Below are 19,676 nucleotides of genomic sequence, written 5' to 3'. Positions count from 1 at the left end.
GAAAGAGTCCAGGCTTGTTTCGGGCTGCATAATTATTTGCCTGTATTTGGTGTAAATGAGTTTGGCTACTGTCGAGAGGCTTGACTCCAGGCTCATGAGCATTGCGCCAGACTTTTATTTGTTGCTGCCGTAACCATGGAAACGCTGTGCCAGGCTTTGGAAAAAAACAAGGCTATGAGCAACACCGCAGGCATGGGGCCTTACCGACGCAGACGCGGATACAGATACTACAGACGTTTTGGAGGGCGCTGCCGCTGGAAATTATATCTCAGGTGCTCCAGCTTCACTCTTGTGTTTTGTTTTGGTTTTTTTCCACAAGTAGCTTCAACTGGCTTGTTCCTGCAGTACAGAAGAAATGAAAGCAGTCCCCATGTAACTACTGTGAATCATTGCACAATTAGATTTGCTATGACTCAATATCACAAGTTAAAAATAAAAAAAGAACAAAAAAATCCCCTGTAATCAGACTTTCATGGAGAGGCAGGTGTTAGTGATGAAACTGTGGAGGAAAAAAAAAAACATAAACAAATGAACACTGGATTATATTAAATTTTAATGTGCACAGCGTTTTATTATACAGTAAAAGCAAGGAAGGAAAAAAAAATATTTTTATAAAAATATCACCTTTTGAGCTTAAAATACTCATTTCAAAAAAACAGGTGCTATGATATTACCATCCTGTGAGAAGACAGCAGGTAGACTGAAGGTGACGGAGTTAAAGCGAGCTTAGTGTCTCTATAAAACATAACAACCCCACCCCAACCCCAACCCCAACCCCAACCCCGCCCATCCCCGGTGTGGGAGGCGTCAGTTTGATGCTTTTCAGCATCGTGTCCACAGTCAAGAAGCAGGGCAGCAGAACAAACTCCTCAGAGGAAAGAAATAAAAACAAAATTAAAATGAAGAAGACAAAAAAAAGGGGGGGGGGGCTGCAAAATGATGACCATAAAACAAAGAAAAATGCATCCAGAATCACACATTCCACCTCACATTGTCTTTATTCCAATGCATTAACCTGCGTAAGTACCACAGTGCGCAACAAAAAAACCTCCACACACACGCTCGTAACTGCACGTCCTAAGTGCAAAGTGTGCAAAAGTAACTGTTAGTACTCTACTACCTTTGCAAATGAGTTATATAGAAAGGAGATTTTCATCAGTGCTATTCACTTACAATACTTCTCCATAGATTAGTGCACTGGAATGAGGCCATAGCTTGTAAAGTCTCTTCTGCATAAACACGCATACAGTACATATAGGATATCAAAACGATTGCATTGAAACTAACCCCGCAGAGTTCTTCATTTTCATAGTGTAGAAAAAAAAAAGCATTCACTATGGAATTATGATGATGTGCATGTAAAAGCGTTGAGCTGCACTGAAAAATTAAAGGTCTAACTTGGAGTTAAAAAACAAAACAGAACAAAACGAAACAAAACAAAAAAACAATAGTTTTTGTCAGATTCAAATGCTAACATTCTCTGTCACACACTCATGTGATTAAGGGGATGACGGTGCTGAAACCTGCACTGAAAAGTTTCGTTTGGAGTGGAGGCGAAGCAAGAAGCCGATGAAGAGAGCGGGTGAGCTGAGATGCAAATCATTCCTGCGTCATCAGGTGGTGTGGCAGGCGTGGCGGTTGTGGACGGCGAGTTGCTGGCAAGGTCACGCAGGTGCATGCAGGGACCAGGGCAGGTTCAGTGTGTCAGACTGCGGGAAAGCCGAGCAGAGGGGGGGGGTTGGAGGTTGTTTTTGGTGGGTTGGAGGTCGTGTGGGGCCGTGGGAGGGGCGTTGCTGTGCTGATCGGCTTGTGGCGTTGTTCTGTTTTTGCTTAGTCAGATAGAATTTGGCAGCGGCCTTTCTTTCTCTCTGCTCTGACCCTCCCAACTTTATTATCCTACCATCCTGCCCTGCCTAGAGGCTCCAAAACAAACACAAACAAGCGCAAGAGAAGACAGTGATACACTCTAACATCCCCTCTTCACACGAATCAAAGCGATAAGCTCTTCACAGAAACAGTAAGAATGGAAGGACTTAACATCCCGTGGCAAAACTTAACAGAAAACAGATACGGAGCTCGGTTGCTTGCTTGACAAAGTTAAGAGTGAGGTTAAAAAAAAAAAAAAAAAAAACTATGGAACACGAACAAGATAACTACAAAAACCCAGGAGAATGACCCATTGATTTCCTCTGCCCACCCGTTTGGTTACGTCAACACTGGTGAGAAAAAACTGTAGGTGGAAAAGGGCGGGGCCAGGTGCCACGTGACCTCGCCCCTTCACCTCCAAACATCCCCCGCCCAGCTCTGGAAACGTCTCACTTCTTCTTTTCCAGAGGTCTATTTTTTTCTTCTTCCGTTCCCTCCATCTGTGTCGCTCTGGCCCTCCCATCCTCCCTCCCCTCTTTCCATTAATCCTCCTCCTCCTCCTTTTGGAGGCTACACCTCCTTGGTCGTGCGGACGTGGATGCTGCTGAGGCACTTGCCCATAGCCTCGAACAGCGGGTCGCAGAAGGTGTGCACGCAGATGGAGTAGACGCGGCTGACGCAGTGGATCTCGATCAGGTAGCTCTTGACGCACGGCACCACGGCCCAGATGTGCAGGAAGGACAGGATGGCGAAGAATATTCCCCAGATTAGTGCCAAGGGGATGCCGACCAGCGCCGTCAGCAGTCGGTAGCACCAGTACTTGGTGACGGTGAAGGTGGTGAAGCTGGCTTTCCACACGCCGTCGAAGCTGTAGGTCCCCGCAGGCTCGGCGATCACGTCCTCAAAGTCCACCTGAAGAGGAAGAAAGAGAAAAAGTGAGAAGGCGGTGGCACTTCTGTCAGGTCCGGACTGACTTATTATAGATGCAGTGATACTATCCGGTGAAGGCTCTAGCAAACCCATTTTCTCCATTAGCTTCTTACTGTCAGCAATGTGGTCCCGCATGAACACACCATCGTCTGCCAGGTCTGAAGTGTACTGCATCCACATGGAGATTTCTGTATTCCCACTAGTTCCGGAGGGAGTGTCGCGGTGGAAAATGTGGCAGTGCGTAATTCGACATCCCAATCCTAATTTAACTAACTTAATTCATTAGATGACAGCAGCTGTGTGCTGCTGTTGACCACACGATGCCAGCATCAATCAAACTGAATCGCACCACACCCAACCACCAAACTAGTCCCGAAGAAGCAGAATGAATTATTAAAACTGATTTTTTTCGTCTTACTTTAACGTTGATTGTTCCTGTATCAGTCACGATGATTTAATATCAAAGATAAATACTTTCGATTTGAGCCAGCGTTTTAGCTCCTTTAAGTCTCTACCGATACTTGAATTAAAAAGGTCTGAAGGATCATGTGCAAATGCACTGTTAAAAGGTCACGACTGAACTCGCCTATGAAAAAGGAAGGACAAATAGCTTCGGAATCATTTGGCACATCAGTTGGGCAGGACGTCCACTGCAGTAACCACACACATGGTGTATCGTTTAGAAGCAGCACAAACAGCACAAGAACAAATCTCAGCAAACAGGGCAGATGGCTCCCTGGTGACAAAAAGTATGACGGTCACCGGGGGGGAAAAAACAGTGACGTCAGGGGGTTTTCGGGTCAGGTTTTAACTCTGGGGTCAGAGGCGCCAAAGTGCAAACTGCCCCAATAGTCCCCTCAGATCTGAACTCATTATTTCCACCTACATCAGCTGCTTCACTCACTGTTACAGTAATATGTCAGTTTGCTGAGATGCAGGGTGGGATTCCTGGCAAGATTTACACACCCGCCGGCAGTGACTGGTACACTGTCTAACCACTAACACCTGCCCCGCCCAAAATACTGATTACAACACACACTATCTCTGGCATCTGCTTTGCTTTCTGCAAATCATCTCGAGGACGTTAGTCTCCAGGGCGTCTAGAAAAACATGCACCTCCGATAGAGATGGACAGACAGATAGATAGGTGCCAAAAAGGGACAAACTAAGGCCACAGGTGGACCGGGTGGAACCAATAAAACACTGTCGGGATTCAGCTACTTGGTGGTTTGATATAAACTAAATAATTATCAGGCTAAATCCAGCTCCTAGACGCTTCTACATTTACTGCTCTAAACACTTTGGTTCGCCTCTCTTAGGAAAAATCTTGAGGCGCACAGGAAGCGGAGTGTTCCATGTGGCTGGCTTGTGCGGAATAAACAGGCAGAGAACTGCACAGTTAGTGTGATCGGTGGTGGTCTGGTCCAGACCGGACAAACGACAGAAACAGCGTGGCACTCAGCTGGCATACACCCCGGCACCGCCCGCGGTATTTGGATCGACAAGGGACCCGTCGGACCCCTTCGTCGACATCTGTCAGGGGCTTTAGCGGGACGATCCCCGCCAGCGTCCGTGACCTGACCGGCGCTGTTTAAGGGCACGGAGGGAGAAGTGGCGGCTGACAGACCGTAAACACAATGCAGACTCTCCCTCTCTCACCGGCTCCACAGGCCTCTGAGCGCCGAGTCAATATTTAACACACCGTTACTTTGGAGACCGTGGCTTGTCTAACGGACTAGTCGAGACACTCACGGCTAATGGCTGTGACACCAATAAGTCAGCCAGATATTATCCTGCGTCACACTGGACGGTCAAATGGCAAAGTGAAGTGCTTCATTCCTACGTGTGATACTAGCCACTGTTTGGAGGACACCATGCCCACCCACACAGAGTGACTGCTGACATCAAGGACAAGCACATTAGCATTTACTTTTACTATTTTAGATCCCTGAGAATGAACTCGATCTGTTAATTGACTGATGAATTTCACGTAACATATTCAGAGCTGGTTTCTTCTCTGTAAAGCCAAATGTCCGTATTTAAATAGAGATCGTTCCAATCACTTAGGTGACATCCGGCTGCAAAGCTCTTCGTCTTGCTGCAGGCGTAGCTCAGGATCCAGGAGCTGGTTAGCTTAGCGTACAGTAGCATGAAGACTAGAAGCTCTGTCCAAAGGTCAAAAAAATAAAAACACCAGCCCCTCCGAAGCTCACTACATCACTGCCATGACATATCCTGTATGTTTAATCTGTACAGAAACTGAAGTGTAAAATGGACAAGTTGTGCTTTTCACACTGTCTTAGCTTAAAGACTATTTCCAGCCTCTATGCTAAGCTAAGCTAAGCTAACCGTCTCAGTGTAGCAGTGTAGCATTTTCATTAAATATTCTACTGAAAATACATATATACAGTATTTATGTTTACGGCAAACAGATAAACTGCATTTATAATATGTAAACAACTTTATTGTAACAGCCCTATTTTCAACACTATTATTACAGTATGCAATATGATTGTTCCTCTATAATTTCACATATATATATATATATATATATATATATATATAATTTCCTGAAGTTCATATTTCAGTGTCTGTAACATTTAGTGAGTGCAGACTACAAAATCCTATTTTAGGGCTTAAATGCATGCTCTTATTCATTATGTAAGAGTAAACATCATGTTTTTCCAATCCTGGATGTCTCACTTTGGAACAGAACTCCTCAAATATCCCAGCCGAGTTAATTTTTTTTTGCCTTGAAACAGCAGCTTGTAAGTCCAATTCTTTTACTCCAGGCAGCAGCATAAAGCCGCTCTCACAGCACCGACCCGCGGAGATCACTACAGCCTTATAATATAAATCTGACTGCAGCCACAAAACCAGCGTGGCATCCATTTAATTTTTCCACAGCTACAAATTTTAAAGTGGACCCACTCTGCGCCAGTTTCCAGAACTTTGATTGAGACTAAATGAGAGCCTTCTGCAGAGCGGCACAAACACAACCACAGCGGGATGGTGGAGAGTTTATAACATCGTGAAGTGAGGTTGTTTGTTGTTTTCTTCTTTACAGCTTTTTAGTTTTCTAAATACCGTTGTGCATGCAACGTTTTGAGGCAAATCATCGGCATTAGCTGAAGTCACTTCAGGTAGGGCGCTTGGTATCCAGTCTATAAAACAAGCCCCACCTTCAGTTTCAGCAGTGTCAGTGTTGTGACGGATTAAACACAGAAATATCAACCTCTCTAATTACGTGCGAGTACTTTTGTCCAGCAGAAGCAGGTTTCCAGTGTTTGACAAAACCGCTCGATAAAATGTGGTCAACGGCAGAGTCCTCGAGAATTATTAGCCGTTGAATGAGGCACTCTCAGTAGCGGCGGTGGGATATAAGCATGTCCCGTATAAAAAGCACTCAGAAGTACTGAGAACCTGAGTTATGCTGAGTCAAAGAGTGGACCTCTGTCAAGTCATGTCAGAGGTTTGATATGAAACAATGGAGTCTCAGGGTCAGCATGTGACCGGTCGGGAAGGCAACTGTGCTATTGAGTAAATAACGCGATGAGCTATTTCCAGAGCTCTATCTTCGGGCTGTCAACTATGCTTGAATAGACAAAGCGGGTCTCCGGAGGAGGAGGTCAGACTGCGCCGCCGCAATGGAGTCTTTTGTTGGTCTGGGGGCTCCGGCAGTCAGGGGGAAATGTTTGGTTTTTGTTTCAGGGGAGAGATTAGGATGACGCGTGTGACCAACAGTCACAGGCCGAGGCTCATCTCACTAAGTTAAGCAGAAGTTGTTTTCCATCCACCATAGTTTAAGTCAAGTGTACTTTCGATTCAGGAAACCACCTTCACGCAAATTTATGTCACATATCATATTAAATCTCAGAAAACCAATGTCAAAATTACTCAAGTAATTTTCCCCTGGTCAGAAAAATCCAAGTTGCTTTTTGGAAATTCTTGGTTTTCCTAGTATCACAAAACCACTCCAGCTGAACTTCGCATAAACCCTGTTATCAAAATGTGTCTAACTTTTAGCAGGAACTAGCTGCCACGTATCTCATCAGTTTTAATGAATATATGGAAAAACTAATGCAACACACCTTTGCATATTTTTTTGCGATTGCGTGTATCAGTAGTTTTTGCTAAATTTGCATGACATTTGGATGGAAACAAATCACACTGCGATGACTTTCATTAGCACCAGGTGTCTCGGCCCACGGGGGAATGTGTAATCGTTTAATGCGACAAAAAAAAGGCACAGAAATCATTAAAAGATGAACGTCCAGAATGAGGTAGTCAAGGGTCAACGAGTCAGAAGATCTGAGGTCTCAGCGGGAGTGTTTCATGCCTCTCACTTTGACCCCCAGGACTCTGGGTCAAACTTCTCACAGCTCCCTCTCAAAACTCTCTCTCTCCAGTGGGGGCATTTTCACTGCACTGAGCACCGGGCTCGAGCCCCTCCTCTCCGCTATATAAAGACCCACGACTTCTCCGGAGGGGGAAAAACTCCACATGCATGTCAGTAATGGAACTTGTTAGATGTGGCCAGGCGATTGGGGCCAGCTGCAGCAGCTACGGGAGAGCAGCCTGTATCCCTTTGATGGCAAGAGAGCACTGCAGTGTGTGTGTGTGTGTGTGTGTGTGTGTGTGTGTGTGTGTGCGTGCGCGCGCGCATACATACATTACATCTGGATACACATTACACGCATTCACGTGCGAGCGCTGCATGTGGGGGTGTGTGCGGTCACGGTGGATTGCAGCGTGAGGGTTGCTGGAAGGGATTCCCCTGCGCGTGCTTTTCACTGGGGCGCACCGAGCACACGCTCCCACTTGGCAGGACCAAGTTTTCGTCGACCTCGAGACACCTCCGACGCCGCTGTATGCAGCAGATTGTAAAAAAAACCATGAGCTCATTTGTCCTGAAATGCAGAGGGAGGCAGTGGGCCGCCTCGGGTTCTTCACGACAGAAAACGAAGTTCTGTGTGTGTGTGTGTGTGTGTGTGTCAGACGAGCCTCGGAAATACTGCCGGGGGTTCGTTGAGTCTGCACGAGGGGGGATCTTTCAAAGAACCGTCTTACATGGTTGCATTGTTACTCAAGCACAGAATCGGAATACTTCATATACCCCTGTTTCTAACTACCGTATGTCACAAACCGAACTGCTAAAAACAGGTAAAACAGCGTTCAAATGTTGTAAAAAGTACCAATCAGAGAGATATACTTGAAGTATGAAGAGTAAACGTGTTCTTTATGAAGACACAATGGCCCCTGCCAGTGTTATATTATCATATATTATAGTATTGAATAATCACAACTGTTGCATTACGATGTAAATAGAATCTTAAAGGTGTAGTTGGCTGATCTGAAGCTTATTTAAATTATTTTTCAAACTGTTTGGGGGATTTAACTATGTGTATAAGAATGCATTGTATCTTAATGCTAATTATCTATTACTAGTAACTGCAGCTGTCAAATGAATCTTCGGACTGGAGTAGAAGTATAAGAGTAGAAGTATAACATAACACTGAAACACTTAGATTGGGCGAAAGCGCCTCAAAATTGTACTCGAGTACAGTTCTGGCAAATGTGCTTAGTTACTTTCCACCTCTGGTTACAGGTTCAAAGTTTCCTGCAGCAGGTTTGAATTTTCACGGTGTACTCGCATGTGATGGTCAGAGATAATTTTACCAGCGGTCTGCGGAGTTGATTAGACAGGGGGGTGGGCCAATCACAAAGCTGCTTTCTATTCCGAGACCCGGGGGAGAGTCTGACTCACTGTCACAGCGGAGGGGGAGTTGGGAGGGAGGGAGAGAGGGTGGAGGGAGAAGTGGAGGCAGAAGCAGAAAACAGCAGAAGTGGAGACGGATGCTCGTTTTCTGAAAGAATGCCCAAAAATTCCGAAAGGGTTCAATGAAAATTTCCCCAAACTTAATCGAGACGTTCAGCCTTTGCTTCTCTCGAAGGAAATTGGCTTATTCAAGCTCCCCCATGTGAAACGGGTCATGTGGCAGAGCTGGAAGAACGGCGTGTGACTGTTGGTCATTGGTAGGACACTTTCCTCCTTTTTCTTTAAACACTCCAAATATTGACCAAACGTAAGTTATTTCCCTTTCAAAAAAACAAAAAACAAAAAAAAAAGGCTACTGTTAGTTTATCCCATGTGAAGCACATCTCATGTGTTGAGACACATTTCACATGCTTCTCACAGGTGTGGCAGGACGCGACATGGGACAGATTTACATGTTGGCACATCTGGTTTTCAGGCGTTGCCCAAGCGATAGATTCCAGTTTGGGGGACATTCACGTGTGAAATGTGACACACTCTCGTGCGGGATGAGGACAGTAAACGGTTAAAGCTCCACCGAACTGAAACGAGCCCCGTGACAGTCGGCACACTTATCTTCCCAATCGGTAAAATCGATCGCGTCCGACTGTCACTTGTCATGTTCTGGCTGACAGGAGCCGATAAAGAGCAGCACATGGATATTTGCTACAGGGGCGCGACTGCAGGAATGTAGGGAGGAAGGGAAGGTGGGAGGCGAGGAGCAGAATGGGAGGAAAGGAGGGAGGAGAGACGGGGAGTGGTGAGGGATATCCCCTCAGACTAACCAGCTACTTGGGTGTTTCCCTGTTTTAACAAGGCAGAGTTCGCGCGTTTCAAACCCCTCCTGTCCCACGCAGGGAGCCGTTCGACCCCACTCTGATGCGAAATGCCCGCTTCAGCTGGAGCGGGGTCCGGCGTCAGGTGGCACCCGGCGCAGCGCTCCTCCGCCGCTACGAGCTCCCCGCCTGTGCTGCCTCCTTTAAACAAATCGAGCAGTCAGGGCCGATGCGGCCGGGCTGCTCTCTGCCTGACGGAAATAATACCGCGTGCGCAGCGAGGACTGTGGGAAACGTGTGTTCCAACAACAGGAAATTCGTAATGTTTCCTCCGTTGGAGCGAGGGTGTTCACGTTTCCAAGCCCGCGTCTCAGATCGACGCACGGACATTTGCGAACGTGGCCCGTTCGCCATTGTAATCGGCCGAAATGAGTTTTAACACCTCTGCAAAAAAAAAAGAAAGAAAAAAAAGTCAGTCTTCCTGAGCAGTCGCACGACGGGAACCGCGGCGCGCGGCCGTGCGCGGAAGAACCGAGTGCGCCTCTGACGCGCACAGCCGCGCATAACACCAGCGCGACGCTTCGTAAACTCAAGGTCTCCCGGGGCTTATTTCAAGTTTTGCGGTGATTGTCCGGCGGCTCCACTCGGCAGAAATAAAGTGCAAACTCCGCAACAGGTGTTTTTCGGCGCCGTTGTGGTTTCAGGTGCCCGCGAAACAGAGAGCGAGAGAGCTCCCGGCAAATGCACGTTAGCCCCGAATTTAAAAGCCGAGGGGTTGACAGCCCCTCGAGGGTTTGACTCACCTTGACGACGTCGTCGTTTATGCGCTTGGGGTCCCGGTTGACCAGGTCGATCTCCTTGGTGTGGACGTCCTCCATCGTCTTCTCGTTCAGACTGTCGCTGTCCATGTCCTTATTGTTGGGTTTGTATATGTTCCCTTGTTTTCGGATGAACGGCGAATGCAGAAACTCCTGCGAGGATCCGGAGGAGGCAGAAAAAGAAGAGAGTGAAGAGGAGGAGGGATAGTGTGCGGTGCGCTAAGAGAGGGAGAGAGAGAGAGAGAGAGAGGGGGAGAGAGGGCGAGGGAGAGAGACTGGAGCTGCCCTACAAACAGGGATGGGTTTAAATGAACGGAGAGTGAAGCACCACACCCCTCGAACTAGCCGCAAGGGGTCCTCACCACCCAGACAGAAGCTTAATATCCTCACACTGACTTTATCCAACGTGTGCCTGCGAGCATTGGCGACACTTTTAAGAAATGCGTAAAGGCGCGTATTCCAGTTCAGCTCCAACCCGCCTCTCTTTAGTCTGAACATATTTTTGTAGTTTTTTGAACAAACGGGGGGCTATGGACTACATTCGTACTCTGACTTGTGAATATAGGTTCAGAGTTAATGCAAAAACCACGTCAGGTTTCCGCGTCCGTCGCTTTAAATAGTGTGCGCGTAAAGACCCCTCTGTCCCCACAGTCCAGCTTTTGTCCCCCTTGCGGGTCTTTCGAGCACGCTCTCGTCTCTACTCACAGGCGCGTGGCTTCACTAGTCAGTGTTAAAGCACGTGCGTGACTTATGGCTGAAATCTCAATGTCAGAAAAGGGTTTTTGTGGGTTTACTCTCCTCCGGGCTTTGCGCGTGAAAATGTCAACTCCGAGCCGGTGCGTAAAAAACAATAATCGGTGGCTCTGTCGACGGTGGCCGGGGCAGGTTAAACCTGACACCCTCATGTTATTGCACACTGAATGGTTCTCCACATTCCCCTCACTTGGTGCGGGAGAGGCGTTCGGGACTAGGTGCCAAAAAACAAACAAACAAAGAAAAAAAACATAAAGGTTGAATACGACCCTCCGGAGCTGGAAAAACGTCCACATTTTCCTTCATAATTGCAAATTATTAGCGACAATAATCGACTCCCGGGTGAAGGAAAATGCGCGTCAGCTAAAACACAGTCAAGTAAAAGCGGCGCCGGCTGCAAAGCAGAGCCATACTGTACCTCCTCTGTTTCGCCGTCCTTCAGTCCTCCTGTCATGCTGTCCTCGCGTTTGAACAGACTAGCGCGGTGGAACAGACAAGAAGGCAGTGCAGGAAGTCGAGAGGGAGGCGTGGAGGCAAACTGAGTGGACCGGGGCTCTTCTCGGGGACCCGCGGTGATCTAAATCCTGCCCTTTTTTTTTTTTTTTGCTGAACGCGACCTGAATTTAATGCCAGAGCTGTGAGGGGAATCCTCCGGCGTTTCCTCTGACCCCGCAGGTCGCCTCCTCGCAGCCCGGGACTCACCTGCGAGCGTGAGACGGGAGAGCCACCGTGTAACCTGCGCGGCGGGGTGTTGTGGCCTGCGTGGAGTTACTTTAGTCGGGGATCGAGGAAGGGCACGGTAAAGTTTTGTGTTCAGCGGAACGTGGGCGTTAACTGGGGATGGCAAGGTGTAAATAACTGCCATGCCCCGAGGGAGAGCAGTTCAGGTGGTTTTAATGGAGACAAGGAAAAGCAGGAAAGACGCACCAGGACTAAAACTGGCACGAATAAATAAACACATTCAATAAGGGGAGTCATCAGAACCGATGAGAATGGAGACGTTTACCGGGGAAGCCGTGCCGGCCAGTCCGGTCTGTTTACATTCTTGCATCAACGCACCTTGGGAGTGACTCACGACGCCGGTAAAACGACCGATGGCTCAAACGTTCCACACCTGAGAGGATAATAACGAGCCCGGGCTCGATCGATAAAAGCTGCGTGGACTGGACTCATTCTAGGCAGGTGAAACGAAACAATAAAAAAATTGAAAAAAAATGGGAGAAAGCGTGTGATTTCTTTTCAGGTGCCACATTGAGCTCGGTCGACGCAAAGACTCGTGGGAAATGGCCCGACTGTCATTAACGGCAGCAATGCGGGAACAGCGAGGGCCGCAGTGAGGGAGGCGTGACTGGGCGACGTGATGGCAGGCAGTCGTAGTAATAGATTACTGTGGAGCAGCGGTGGTGGGGAACGAAACGAGGCAGTTTAGCTCATTTAACCACACCAGTGGCAGTGTGGGCAGCAGCAGCAGCAGCAGCTGTAACAGCGGCAGCTGTAACAGCGGCGGTACCCTCAGCTGCCAGGAGTGGTTGCATAGCAGCGACAGCGGTACCGCATACAGTAGAAGTTGCTTCGCTTCATTATCATGCCATCACTGCTGCAAACCGGGTTGGGAAGTTCTGCCGGCCAGAGGAAGGCCAGAGGTCAAAGGTCAGGGCCAGCTGCTGATCACTGTTGTTGCCTCTGCGCATCATTTAGCAGCATGTCCGGGAGCCCTAGTGGTAGTAGCTGTAGCTACATAACTAATTTAATTACACTGCAACCACTACAGCTATTGTTGATTATTTTCGGCTATGGCTGGAGGTCAAAGGTCGGTCCTCCCCCTCGAAATCCTTTAACCCCACAGGCGGACATCTGTAGCTGAAACACACCAGAAGGCGACAGATGACCCTTAAATTTACATTTATTCAAGAGACAACGCACCGCTTTCTTCCGTCGCGGGCTGTGGTTAAGGTGGCTGCACTGCTCCGGCTATTTTTCAGTCACAAGCGGGCGATGCAAGTCAGAGCGACCGGGCTTCGCAGGGCCAAGCTGCATACCATGCATTTTTTTTTTAACTTTTTAAAAATGGGAGCCATTGACAGCCGACACGTTGGTCTGCGGTTTTGACAAAGGTTGAGAGAATTCATGCACTCAGTTGACCCCTGGCAGGCAGCGCGTCCTCCCAGCTTGTGTGCTGTGTGTGGCTCGCTCAAGTGAAGAGCAGACATTAACTTGACCGAGCCACACACAGCGCACGGCACGGCTGTTACTGTTAGTTAATAGCAGTGTCAGCGGTTGCGCTGTTCGCACGTGGAGTAGTGGACATCAAAAATTTCGAGGAAAGACGCTGAGCCCTGCTGGCGGCGCAAAGTTTAAGTGCAGAGGGGTTAGAGGAGTGCGACAGGTAGAAATGCTGTGCGGGGCTGCGGGTCTGACGGCGGAGCCTCGGGTCATGTTCCATCGAACGACAGCTCATCGTTGTATAGGAAAAGTGTCTTATGCAATCTCAGCCGAGTGATTTACGAGACCTCTCTGGCACTCTGCTGCATATCCCAACCGCCCTCCTCTCCCGAAAGAAAGACGTTATCAGAGAGAAGAAACCACACAGAGAAAAATTAGCCTTGGGGATAAAATGTCTTTATTTTGGTCATGAAGATCGCACTTGGTTTGTTAAAGCAAAAGAGATTTTTTCCAAAATGAGTGTATCCGTATCAGTCTGAGTAAAGCTACAGTTAAAAAAATGATTGAGAGAAAAGAAAAAAGCAAACTAATAAAAGTATTATTTTTTAACCAACAGAAGCAGGTGACATTATGATTTATTTGTCTAAAATGCATATGTGACATGTGAAGGATAGTGGAGCTGAACTAAGGTCGTTTAGTGTTACACGTTATGTTCAGGAGAGGCAAGGCTTTAGCCACACACCTGTGTCTTCCACTGTTGCACAACCCCACCTTGAGTTTCCTCTGAGAGCTTCAAAACCAAACACAGGCATATTGGACGGCAACTCGTCCGCAGTCCCAACATCAGTGAAAGGATTAAAAGGCTCCGACAGAGCTGCTGGGCTTCGGCTGTCAGCTGGAAACAAAAACATCACGTCGCGCAGTGCCTATCTTCTGTTGTGTCAGGGGCCCGTCCGATTCTCCGGTTTAGACGTTCAGCAGGTTAGCCTGCTAGCTGGCGATGCGGTGTTGGCTAACGCGGAAGTGTACCTGTCAAGTACAGCCATAATCCCGACTGGTGTGCTCCCGTCTTCCCGGAAAACCTGGATGACTGCCACTACACACTGTACACTGGATGTATCAGTCTGTATTTTAGTACAGTGATTACTTCACCTATACTTATTGAAAGTTTTTCCTTCTCACATTGGAATAGCACTCTAAAATGACCCTTTCTCCAGTGAACAGAGCTCTTAGTTTTATCCCTTTTATCGTTATCATAAATATTACTTAAATTGGATCAAATGTCTACAAACACTGACCAACCCACAGAGAATTATCAGTCAATTTTGCAGCGCTGCTGTAGGTTTTTTTTTTTTAGCCTCTTTTAGCTAAATGTTTTGGTTTTGCAGCATATTTACTGCAGCGTCCCGGCCCAGTCTCAGTGCTCCAATCGACCCCGTTTTCAGCCGCAGCAGGCAGCCGGTCTCTGCAAGCAGGTTCCGACAGATCCACCGAAGACCCCCTGCCCGGCACCGAACGGCCGGCAGACAAAGTTTGGGGACTAGCCTCAAATGAAGAAGGGAACATGTATTATCTGTTTTCCCTCAGGAGTGTAAGGGAGAACGACTATTGGAACGACGCTCTCCGTTTCGACAGACGCACAACTCCAAACGAATGATGATGTCGCACTGTGTCTGCTGGGTGTGGAAACTGTCTGGCAACATGTCCACCATAGCAAGGGGGGAAATACAGTGGTTCAGAGGCGTGTGTTTTTTAAGCTCGCTGTTGACTGAAAAAAATGAATGCAGCTTTAAATATTGATGGTAAATTTTTATGGCATCCATCACATGAAAAATAGACATCGGTTCCAATCATTAAAGACAGATACAGTACATGGTATTAGAAAATACAGTATGTGTCTGTTTTATCAGAGTTTGCGCTCGTAATGACAAAATTAAAGTGCGCAGTGGAAAAGCTGAAATCTCGCTATACAGCACAAATCAGCCTGAGCATCCGCCTGACTCTCAGCTCCACCACTGTCCACACTGATTCTCTCCTGTACCACCTTCCAAATTTGTACCTGAAACTCCACTTCATCAAATCCACAGCAAAGTATTGCAGGAGTCTTCCGAAACCCAGCCCGCTAACTTGCAGCACCGAAGCAAACAACAAGCTCCTCTAACTTAAATACGCATGTACCAGAGTAACGTGGTGCGTCTTCATCACGCTACACTTACGGACGTGAACTTCTGTGATGTCAGATGCTGCCACATGTCGGTGTTTGCCATTGCAGAATTGGTCTTTGCATAAATAACGAATTACAAGGCCACCACGGAATATGCGATCCTGTTTTTTTTTTTGTTTTTTTTAAGTTAGCATAGTTAGCATAGTTCAGTGACGCGTTAAAGCAGCCGTGGCGCGTACAGCCGGCTGCAGGCCCGCGTGAGAGCAAATTCCCCGCGTCATCGCCGCTGCGCTCTGAGATCAAACGCAGCAGATTAAATAAGCTTGCAGATGTGCACCTAGCTGCGTCTTAGCAAGTAATATTCAAATAAACTACTCTCTCGCTGACTATCCACTCGGATTCAGTTCATTACGTTCAACATCTAGTCGAATTATTTGCAATATATACAAGATTTTTTTTAAAAAAAGCAGAAATATTACATCTCTTAGCACGTCAGCAGTATGTTTGCCTAAACGTTAATGTTATACACTCCTCCAACTGATTCCACATCTCTCTCAGCCACAGAGTAATGGAATGACTAGAATTTCTTTTGGTCACAACCGGCAAAATGACTCCATTTTGGGTGGTGCACACGAGCTCCTTATTAAGTCTCGAACAGTAAAAATGTCTTGTCTATAACCGCTTGTGTTCCCGTTGCGATGTGCAGGTTTATATCGACCATAAGCAGCCGAAAGCACATATTTCTTGAGACGAAGTCTCGGCTCAAGCCCGGACGAATCTGGTTAAGAAGGTGACACTCTGTGGCATCTAGGCTACGAATTACCGTTGCTTCAACGCCGTGTAAATGGCGGCGTGAATATGAATGACCGCACTGAAATTAAAGTGGGTGAAATGATGTGTAACCATACGTGTGACCCAGACGTGTTTTCTCTCTGTTACAATTTACCCAGTGCACGGGACCTGCGGTGAGACTACATAATCAGATTCTGTGCACTGAAGACGTTTGACGAACTCGACCTTTGTGGCCATAGGGTGAGACAGTTTTACAGCCGTTACAGGATTCTGCAGGATTTCAGATTGGACTTTATAAGAAGCCACGCACGTATTCCGCCAGCATCATTCACTCTTTTTTTTTTTGTTTTTTGTTTTTTTTTCCAGAGGGACTCCATTTCTGCCCTACATTTCCTTCTCCTCAGAGACAGAGCGGCGTCTTCCTCAGTTCTCGGTGGTCTTGACGTGAATGGAGGACAGGCTCTTTCCCATGCCGTGGAAGAGCGGCGTTATGAACATGTCCGTCACACTCCTCCACACCACCTGGACAGACGGTAAGAGCATCATGCAGCTCTGGATCACAGGCATCACTAACCTGGAAAGACAAGGTCAGAAACAGCTCCATTAGTGACAGGTTACCTTTGGCTATCATCTCTCTAAATTAAAGAAATTCCCTTGTGGCACAGAGTGTGTTTTCTCTTGCATTCGGATCTGCATTTCTTTTTTTGTATTTTGCGTGGTTTAGTGCCCAGGTGGACTTGAACCGTGATGTTTGTATATTTGAATTATGGCTCTCTGTATTTCAAACTACTGAAGCAGCATCTCCCTGTCACCCTAAAACCTTTCACTTTTAAGGGTCGTGTATAGAAACTGTCTTCACTCCTGATCTTCGGAGGGACAATGCTGCTGAGTTTGATCAATGTGCTCAACTCCCCATCCATGGCTGTAGAAATGATTAGAGAGTAGGTCTTTTCTCTCCTTGGCGATCATTCCAGGGGACATATATGACTGAGTTTGTGCAGCATCTCATTTTCGGGATGCTGCGGTGCTTCACCAACTGCTCCAACCTGTCTGGCATCTGTGTTGACACAAATGTTTCTTGAATATGTCTTTCCGGTCAGTTTGAGGGCTTTCAGATGATGTTTTGACCCATATCTGGCATATTTTTTCTACGACCGTGTTGTAAATTCCTTTCTGATATTTGTGTCATCTTATCAGCCACTGTCTCAGCTGTAATACGGATTCTATCTGCTCTTCAAAGAACTGTGTCATGCCGTCACGTTCCCGCCGCCTGTGGCTTTCTCTCCACTGTCGCACAATAAAGTAAGAGGGTGTGCTGTGAAAGCCGTGTCCTGCTTTGAAGCGGCAGCACCCTTCTGCGCGATCTCCCTTCCGGACATTCCAGACGTACTGACCAGCCCAGCGTCACCACCCAGTCCTCCACCGGTGAATACCAGAGGGGGGGGGGGCTTTCCTCCTTCATACACTGCGGTCGAAGGAGCCACCTCGAGCTGGTGACCTCACCTAGGTGAAGGGTCACGCGAAAGTAACTCTGCAGGGCTCAATCTGCAGCCGACGAATGTCCCACTCTGGTCTGAAAATAGGCTTCAACTGCTACCCAGAATGCCAGCGATCTGGAGAAGGGCGGCAAGGGACCTTTTTTTTTTCTTTTTCCTTCCCCCACTACTTCCCCCCCCCCGCTACTACAACTCCAACATTCCTCCCAACTTTCCGTGGAGCGCCGACTTCTGAGCATAAAATGTTGTTTCATCGGGTCTTACTAAATGGCCTCTTTGGGTGGTGGCTGGGAACGTACGTGCACGTACCGCCTGGTTCGCTCGAAAACCTGGAAGCACCTGGTTGGGCCCGCCGCGAGCGCCTTTAGCCGACATAGGCATGACATAATTGTCCAAATAAAAGTAGGAAAAACAAAACACTGAAATAATATCGCAATGTTGTATGTACATGTGACGTACAGTGTATAAATAACTTGTGTCAATGTTTGCCTAAAGAGCCAGAGTAAGCTTGCTGGCAAGCAGCTGTGGACCCTGAGGAGAAGTCACATAATGTTCCTGTAATGGTACCAGGAGGATTTACACTGGGCTCTTAGTGCCCGACAGGGTTCGAATTGATAGTGTCATTCTTTAATGGTATTTCACAGCATTTGATATCAATATAAAACTTTGCATTGGAAGCTATAATGTTGACTAAGTATATGTTCTATGCTGATCTTTTTATACTTTTTACACCATTTCCAGTACTTATATCTTTTAGCATCGCTGCAATGCTCCTACTGTAGGATATGTTTATTGGAATTGATCATCTCTTTCATTTTAGTGGTTACCTTTTCCAAATTTTTGAGCATTTCATGTCTCGTGGCATCCCTGCAGCGCTCGCACAGCAGCCTAATGCGAGATTTGAGTGCAGAGAAAAATATAGACCGATTTGATGTAAGGGTGACATTTGGCACGGTGCCAGGTGCACCGGGCTACAAAGAGCCCCGAACAGGGACCTGCCGCTCGAGAGGGACCTCTCCCTACCAGATGTGGATGCAGCTGAGCACCCCGAAGACCAGTCCGAGGACGAAAGCCACGGGCACGGCCAGCAGCGTGGTCAGGAGGCGGTAAAAGATGAATTTGACCAGCTCGAACACGGCGTGGCTTCCTATCCACACTCGGTCGAAGCTGTGCGTGGAGATGGGCTCCGCGATGACATCCTCAAAACCAACCTGTCGGATCACACGGGGTTGGGGACAGAAAAAAATTAAAATAAATAAGACTAAATGAAACACACAGTAAGCACTGGCAGCAAGGTGCGTGGAGGTGATGGGTTGACGCGCGGGCGGCGACTTCCAGGTGTTCACGCGGCGGATTACACGTTCTCGACTTCAGTAAACGGAAACAACGAGCTTACGTGGTCTGTAACCGCCGGTAAGTCACCGTGACAGTCGCCAACCCGTGTAGTTTCACTTTCAGAGAGTCGTTCCGCACAACGCGCAGACTTTACCTTCAAGTGCGCGTTGATATCGTTCGGATCTCGGTCCGGTGCCGCGGTGTACGACTTCCCCTTCTTCGACAGAATGGGCTCTATCGACCGGTTGAACTCGTCCTCGTCCATAATTATGCTGGTGTCCGATTTCTCCTTCTCCAGACCCATGTTGTCCGGGCAGACGGGCAGACGATGCGGGGAGAGCAGCTGGGGACGGTGCGCTCCGCTCTGTGCGCCGGATCGAGCGACACCCCGCCCCGTACGGAAAGCAGCGCGGCGTGGGGCTGAGGAGACACAACAAAGCTCAAAGTCACTTCCCCAGACCGTTTCAAGAGCTCAGTGATGACTGACACTACTGTGCGACGCGCTGGCCTCCAGTCTTGGGCCACGGAGACCCAAGAGTCCTCGGGGTTTAGTCCCAGTTCAGCACACCAGCCATCTGCAACCTTGTGATCAAGCGTGATTAGTGCAGCAGAACCTACAGGCCATTTTTTCTGTTTACAACTGAAAGACTAGTCTTTATGAGAAGTGTGCGCTCAAGTTGAGGCATTCTTTTAAAATAGTGATGTTCTGGAAAATGTAGCCACCTCTGCTTGTGAATTAGGGTGTAGAAAGCTTCAGATAACAAACCC

The 19,676-nt window shown here is 47.7% G+C and overlaps 2 protein-coding genes across 2 annotated transcripts; both read right to left on the bottom strand.

Annotated features, from left to right (window-relative positions):
• Positions 1 to 768: 768 nt before the first annotated feature.
• On the bottom strand, positions 769 to 11,495 carry cav1 (caveolin 1). Its single transcript, XM_040133384.1, has 3 exons — positions 11,377 to 11,495; positions 10,191 to 10,358; positions 769 to 2,778 (listed from the first exon to the last, which is right to left on the bottom strand). Exons 1-3 carry the CDS (start codon positions 11,410 to 11,412, stop codon positions 2,437 to 2,439), a joined length of 546 nt encoding a protein of 181 aa, XP_039989318.1. The 5' UTR covers positions 11,413 to 11,495; the 3' UTR covers positions 769 to 2,436.
• Positions 11,496 to 14,915: 3,420 nt separating this feature from the next.
• Positions 14,916 to 19,327, bottom strand: cav2 (caveolin 2). The gene is made up of 3 exons (XM_040134088.1): positions 19,063 to 19,327; positions 18,597 to 18,784; positions 14,916 to 16,651 (listed from the first exon to the last, which is right to left on the bottom strand). Exons 1-3 carry the CDS (start codon positions 19,210 to 19,212, stop codon positions 16,501 to 16,503), a joined length of 489 nt encoding a protein of 162 aa, XP_039990022.1. The 5' UTR covers positions 19,213 to 19,327; the 3' UTR covers positions 14,916 to 16,500.
• Between the last annotated feature and the right edge of the window lie 349 nt (positions 19,328 to 19,676).

The sequence above is a fragment of the Xiphias gladius genome, chromosome 8 (genome assembly GCF_016859285.1).
Source record: "Xiphias gladius isolate SHS-SW01 ecotype Sanya breed wild chromosome 8, ASM1685928v1, whole genome shotgun sequence".
Taxonomy (NCBI): domain Eukaryota; kingdom Metazoa; phylum Chordata; class Actinopteri; order Istiophoriformes; family Xiphiidae; genus Xiphias; species Xiphias gladius.
The sequence above is the reverse complement of the archived record's forward strand: the minus strand, read 5'-3'. Positions and strand labels throughout refer to the sequence as shown.